At 31.8% G+C, this 7545-nt stretch overlaps 1 protein-coding gene across 1 annotated transcript in view; it reads left to right on the top strand.

The window, feature by feature from the left end:
• The first annotated feature begins 1229 nt into the window (after positions 1-1229).
• LOC133196991 (uncharacterized) overlaps positions 1230-7545 on the top strand; it is a 68004-nt gene continuing 61688 nt past the window's right edge. Inside the window, exons 1-8 of the mRNA XM_061332833.1 lie at positions 1230-1310; positions 2228-2359; positions 2519-2604; positions 2882-3042; positions 3360-3463; positions 3608-3657; positions 4906-5103; positions 7188-7326. Of these exons, the coding sequence (XP_061188817.1) occupies positions 1250-1310; positions 2228-2359; positions 2519-2604; positions 2882-3042; positions 3360-3463; positions 3608-3657; positions 4906-5103; positions 7188-7326 (931 nt within the window). The 5' untranslated portion in view covers positions 1230-1249. The remainder of the gene's footprint in view (positions 1311-2227; positions 2360-2518; positions 2605-2881; positions 3043-3359; positions 3464-3607; positions 3658-4905; positions 5104-7187; positions 7327-7545) is intronic.

The raw sequence follows: 7545 nt of genomic DNA, 5'->3' as shown, positions 1-7545 counted from the left end.
GAGATACATAATTTAATGCATCGGTTTTTTTGATTTCGATGAACAGTGTTGCCTTGGTTACTAAAAAAAAAGAAATTTCTGTGAAATCCCTTTAAAACGTTACTCCTCCTACGGTTTTGGTCTGATTTCAATCTAATTTGGCACACAATTAGAATACACTACAATGCATAATAATTATGCATTTCGGTTTTTGATGTGGTTACCAAAAAATAGAAATTTCAGTGAAATACTTTCAAAACGCTATATCTCTTCCTACAGTTTTCGTTTGATTTCAATATAACTTGGCACAGAAGTAGACTACATTGGGATACATAATTCTATTTATTAATGCATGTTGCAAATCCAAGTGCTACTTTGTTATACGTACATACCAGTAGAGCTACAGTCTCATCAGAGACTTCTGGTTTTTTTTTAAGGAAACATCAATTTGATTTTATTTACTGATTTTTTGTAGAATTTTTAAAGTTAAATGTGTTGCACCGAGATCAAAGCAATTCTGTCGACCCACTGTTTTAAAATAATACATTAATTTAAATTAAACTATAGATTTAAGTATATTTTTGACATGTAACATCTTCCTACCCATCTGTGGTTCGTAAACTATGCAAATGCATATGATTCCTGTAGATAGTCAAATAAGCCTTTCTTCTTTAAGGACATACGCAACATAGTTTTAAACATTTTTTTCTTATTATCTGTATAATTGAAGAGGTCCATTAAATGAAGGACCTTTGTGTGATTTGTGATGCCTAATGATCGTGTACACCACTAAAAAAAACAAAAAACAAATTTGTTTCGAGAAAATACCAACTTAAACTGTATATGTATGGTAATTCTTCTTTGAAAAAAGAAAGGATTTAATAATTTGATATTTATTAAAACTCCTGATAACGTATACTGATTTTTTAACATATTCTGACGGCACTATAATTAATAAAAATTCAGAAAATCTTGAAAAATCACATGTATCAATACTAAGAATATATAGTTACGTCCCTGATTTTAAAAGCTATATATAGCACAGAAAGAAAAGAATCCTTCCATTAAAATGCACATTATCAATTAATAATAAGGGGGCTTGCTTGTAGCTTTTTTAAACACATATTTTAATAGATGTGCAATTTATAAGCATTTAACTTTTCTATTAATTGTACGAGTTATCAAATGATATGGGCTAATAAGAACATTCTATGTACAAGTTATCCAAACGAAAATAAAAACATACCGTCCCGAATTTGCAATATTGAATATGGAAGACGACGATGAAACGTTCATTTCCATTGGAACTCCTTTAGAGTTCATGAATGAAGGTGAATGAAAGGCAAATGAAAGACTAAAATAAGCAATATTAATATTCTAACATTATTATCTTCATAAGTCTTGGATTATAATTTTCAAAACTGTAAACTTATCTGCAGATTATCTTATCACCTCTTCAGGGGCTTGTCGCGATCAATTTGTCTTCTGTCTCTTTGACCACCCCTTCACTATAAGATACAGTATTTAATAGTTTAGGATGACCAAAAAGGAAGAAAACAAAATTGATTGTAACAAGCCCCTGTGATCAGCAAATAGCCCAATTGTAATAATAACCATGATAACGCAACGCGAGAATAAAAGAAAGTATTTATTCTATATACTAAAGCAACAGACAGGTTGTATCGAAATGAAATGACTAAAACTCATCTCGTTTAGCAATACAACTTCTGCTGAAAGTATTTGTTCCTGTTTAACTTTTGAAGATGAGTATGATACATGTACTAGGAATATGTACATGTAGAGTATTATTATAATTTGACATATATAGGAATTGTCCAGTATTTCAGTCTGAGTTCATCTTTATTTCATCCCTCAGACCAAGTAACAAAATGATCAGTGGTATAAGTATTGTGCTGGTGTATCTGTCATCAGTAAGGGAGCTCAGAGGGTTATAAACTCCTGTGGCTTTCTTAAAAAATAAGATATGAAATATTGAAATTAATTTTTTTTGTCAAAAAGTGCCATAAATTGAATAATAATCCAAGCTTTTGTCTTGAGTGCAGTGCAAAAAATTCCAAATTTATTTACCTTTGATGGAGATATGCATTCAAAGCTTTATTTTTGTATTCAATTGAAATCAATGAATAAATAAAATTGTATTTCATATTACACATTGTCATAATTAATGTAATATTGTACAATATAGCAATCTTCTGCCATGAAATGAATAGAAAAATGAATCTTTCAGATGAACCCATACAGAAGCCACAAAAGGAACTTCAGGCTGTGGGAGTGGGCACCAAAGCTAGACCTCGCTTCCACGGGGCCTTTACTGGAGGATTCTCTGCTGGGTACTTCAACACGGTCGGCTCCAAAGATGGTAAAGTATCATGTCAGCATGCTGCATTTTGATGCTGTCTTGTAAACTATTAAAAACTCTTGAATTGTTAAATGGGACACAATGTTTAAGGCATTTTATTTTTAAGTCACATGCATATTACAGGTTGACATTTGTCAAACCTCAGGTTTATTTTGGTAGGATTTACACCATCCAGTTTCACCTCCTCTAAGGATAAAAAGAAAGAATTTACCACACAGAGACCCGAGGACTTCATGGATGATGAAGTTAGCAAATCTCTATTTCTTCAACAAAAAAAGGAAAGAAATTGATTTTATTAATGGCATCATCTGTGTGACTATGGTTTCTGATCTGTTTTTCTCTTAATATTGAATACGAAAACCCTTGGCCAGTCATGATATAATGATGCAGGTCTTAGTTTAAGACTATTCTATATGATGATATTATGCATTGCAGGATTAAACTTGATGATAACTAATTTGCTTGATCAGAGGGATGTTATTGAGTTAATTTTTAAAATTACACTTTGTTGATTGATTCAAGGACTTCACAGAGCATGGAATTGCTCCAAAGAAATTTCAAACATCAGAAACATTTTTGTCGGAGGACAGGAAGCGGAGGCGAGATTTGGCCATTAAATCTGCCACCGCTGACACATTGTTTGGATCCACCACTGCCCTGGCTGACCTTATTGTCCCAGAAAAGTTTGTATCATTGTAAAACTTACACATAGTCTTTGTATAAACTGATAAAAAAATATAATCCAGCTGTGTATTAAACAAAATATTATGTTGAGTTCATATATAAAGCTGTCATGTGTAAAGTAAGTACACATATTTATGTCACATAAAGATCCAACTTAACCAAAATAAACTGAAATTATACTCTATCAGTTACAAAATGCTAAATAAAGTAGATGCCACCCTTTTGAGTTAATTTCCTTGCAATTGGAAGATGATGATTCATGCATTTACAAAATGTAGTGTTACTCTGTTGACATTCACATGCTGTTTAATGACAGGTTGACCATTGGAGTGAAGCTCTTACATAAGATGGGCTGGAAAGAGGGACAAGGAATGGGCCCACGTTACGAAAGGAAGAAAAAGTCGTCAAATATCTCAAAGGGTATTAAGAATTGAAGTCTTGACACACATCTATTATCAATTTTGTATTACACTTGATGATATATCAGATTATATACACCTTATGTACCTTAATTGCTGGTTTAATTTTTTTGAATTTTGTAAATTCTAATTATTATCATGATAGATTCTCAAAGAAAGGTATATGGCTGCTTTCTACCTGAAGAAGACAGTGAGGTGAGGTAGTTAAAAGTGAAATCAAGCTTCTTTAAAATAAATGTTGAAAAATACTACAAATTTCACATGTAGAATACTTTATAAGGGATTAATTTCAGGTGTTGAAATTTTCATGTTTTTCTCTCTTCTGATACAATTGCGGTTGTATGAATTTGTGGAATTTGTATAAAATAGAACTTACCTCCTTTTGTTTGCATTATTAAATTGTTTAGGAAGAATGGTAACTCTGTATTTAATGTTTTACTCACAATTACACAGTCATCATAATTTTTACTTAAGGAGTTTAAGCAAAGTGTTCAAACCATGCTTTACAAGTTGAAGTATGGAAAAATTACTTTCATACCCCCTACAATCTGCAGCGATGTTCAGAGGATGAGGAGGTTTGCACATTTTCTGCTGCCAATTAAATGAATCATGGACAAAATTATTAAACATTATGTTGTTTAAGTTTATAATGTTAGTAAATGAAATTATTTGAATTGAGTTATACATGTATGTACAATTGTTATGTCTATAAAAACAAATACCTATCAGTGCCCAAAGTTATGTTTGTCATCCTTCAAAGAAATGGATCATAGCGTCACTGTTAAATGAAAAATACAGGTCATTATCTGAGGAAAATGTGGCGATTTAAATACAGTGGATCCTCGTTAATCTGGATGCCAATTATCCAGATGCTTCACCTTCCGGACAAACATTTTGGGGAACAGAATATTTTTATCTATCAATTTTATAAGGTCTGTCTCGGTAATCAAGACTCCTCATTAACCTGGACGATTTGTTGTGGAACACAAGCATCAGGATTAACAAGACTTCACTGTAATTAAATGCCAACTACTACTTGTAATTTACTGATCTTGAATGACTAGACATATCTTCTAGTGGTCTGGACTCACTTTTTGAGTGAACATAATTTTATTGAAAACTTATTCATTGTTTCTGGAATTCACAAATGAAGTTACACTTTGAATATTTAAACTGCAAGTTATTTTCCCCCTATACAGTAACAGTTTAAGTGTCATAAGAATATGCATGATTAATATTTCATCAATTAAATTATGGGTGGGTGAAAAACAGCCTAAAAATATATTACAAATTATGATAAGTAACAAAAAATTTGCAAGTAAACTTTAACTTTTATGATGAATTATTTGATTATGATTGTGTTCGTTGGACTCGACAGGTTATAGCACATGTGGTTTTGAAGTAAAAGCTGTTGATAATTAAGATTATCTTACCATTTTTCAGGAGTCAAGTGATGAAGTCCCAGAAAATGTGACCTTTGCCCCTCGTGATGTTAACCCAATTAAGATACAGGCCAAGGATAATGTTCATGGTATTGGATACCGTGGCCTTGACCCCAGAAAGGCTCTTCCTGGGAGCCATGTTAACCTGTTTTCAGCACCAGCCATTACAAAGACTGGAAAAAGAGGCATCCGAGGAACAGTATGTATAATGTAGTATTGCTAAAGGGATTAAATCTGTAGCATTCTATGTGAAGTTGGGTTTTATTATTTAAGTTTTTTTTATGTTCTGTAGATGAAAAAAAAAAAAAAAAATCAGTGTACCAGCAAATATAATATTTCTATTTAGAAAAAAATTACGACTGAATACAGGCTATTACCTCTAGTAAATTTGGTCACATCAGGGCTCGGCATTAACGCTTGTCCGGTACCAGTGAAAAAAAAATACGGACAAGTGAATATTGCTGGGCGCTTGTCCGATTGGACAAGTGCATTTAAATGTAAAGAAGTCTCAAAATAATAAAAAAGAACGACTGTCGAACGTTTACGGTACTGTAGTTCAAAGACGGAAGCAGTACGTACCTAATACCGAACTTCGATCCCGATATGGGTCGCTATATAGTTCACACTCGATTGGGATCGAAGTTCACTAATTGCATACTACTGCAAAGGCATGGAATTTACGAAGTTTGGATTCTGTTTGATGTTGACAGTCCATTTATGTTGTTGTTAGGACAGAAAGTCTAGATAAAATTTTGTGTTATGTGTTTGTTGTATTTATCAATAAGATCATGAATCAATCAAGCACATGCAATGGAATTCATTTTAGTTTTCAAGTTTACAGTATTGGATCTTTATTGAAAATTTTTCGGACAAGTAAAGTTGAAGTTCGGACAAGTGAATGTCTTGGTCACTTGTCCGAATGGACAAGTAGGAAATAAAGTTAATGTCTAGCCCTGCACATTTTCTTGAAATTCCAAAGAATTTCCTTATTTCTGTTATGTAACTACATGTAGAAAAATTCCTCTCTGCTCAAAAGTTAAAGAGGTAACGTTATGTTTGAAAATCACCGTTGGATGTATTAAGGTATATACATATACACTTTAAAGAGTGAGGTAACTCATTGTGTGAAAACCACCAATACATGTATTAATTGAAACACAGCTGTACACTTTCAGACATTGCAACACAAGTGAATATTTGTAATTGTCACTGTGAATTTTTTTGGTGACATCTTCTAGATTAAGAGTAACATTTCTGGCATATTTTCTGAAGAAAACTCACAGTTCTGTGATGTAATACTTGGAGATGTTAACATTATCAGGGGTAGAAACTCCCTAAAAATACAACTCACAAATAATTGCAAGTTCCAATAAAGTGAACTCGCAATTTCACAAGACTACTTGCAATTTTAAAATAAAAGCTTTTTTAAATTAAAATTAAATACATGTAACTTAAGGATAAAGTAACTACATGTACTGTATATACTTGGCTATAAGTCGGTCCACCTATAAGTCGGTTGTATTTTTTGAGGTTATTTTGGAGGAATTTGCCATTGACCTGCTTATAAGTCGGTACAACTTTTTGCCAGAATCAGTTGACAATTTCAAATCAATGGTGTAATGTTTTAACCTGGTTTTGATCAATATTTTTAGAAATGACGCTGATATTTAATTTTAAATCATAAGAAAAATATATAATACACACTTAAAGATAAAAATAAAATTATTAAAATATGTAAATACTTGTGTTTATGTGTAATCTTAGAATACATAAATGATAAAATATATCCAGACATTGTTCAGTGAAAATCATTGGAAATGTTTATAAAATACTACATTTCGCTCTCCAGAAAAATACAAATCTTTTTATGACTCGCCTATAAGTCAGACATAGAGTTTTGGACCAAATTTTAACTCCCAAAAAACCGACTTATAAGCGAGTATATACGGTACTGTTAAATAAACAAAATACAACTGCAGTCTCACTGTGTTTTGTTTATATTATATTGAATTGAATCAAAAGATTTTGTTCTGTAAAATTTATACAAATTATATAATTTTGGGCCACTTTCAATGCATTTTTTTCCTCCAGTTTTTCTTGATCTACTCTTAATTTTTCTTGATTTAAGTATAACAAATTTAGTAAAAAAAAATCAACTTGCAAGTTTTTGCGAGTTACTATATTTTCAACTTGCAATTTTGATATTCTAACTCACATTTTGTGAGTAATATATAGTGAATTTCGAACACTGATTATGATGATGAAGTTTTTTTTTCTCGTCAGGCATTTGGAGTGGGGGCCCTGGAGGAAGAGGATGAGGATATTTATGGACAGGATCATCTCTCTAACTATGACATGACCATGGACATTGAAGGCGATGATCACATGGGGTGGACTGCACCAGGGAAGGGCAAAAAACATGGTAAATGTCTCATTACAGTTTGTTAAACAATGTAAACATGTATGAAATTATTACCACTAGTTGAATCTCCAAAACTTTGTTCAGAAGGACAAAATTTTAATTCTTTGCATGAGGGATAAAAAGACCAGCAATTATACAAACAGTAAACCTAGATAAAGGGGAGATTTTGAGAAATATGAAATGAATGTGCTATTTTATTTTAAAGAAATTTATGAAGTA

The sequence above is a fragment of the Saccostrea echinata genome, unplaced genomic scaffold (assembly GCF_033153115.1).
Source record: "Saccostrea echinata isolate AGI-Se365-2 ecotype Australia unplaced genomic scaffold, CSIRO_AGI_Sech_v1 ptg000030l, whole genome shotgun sequence".
Classification (NCBI taxonomy): domain Eukaryota; kingdom Metazoa; phylum Mollusca; class Bivalvia; order Ostreida; family Ostreidae; genus Saccostrea; species Saccostrea echinata.
Note: the sequence above shows the minus strand (reverse complement) of the source record. Positions and strands in the feature narration are given on the sequence as shown.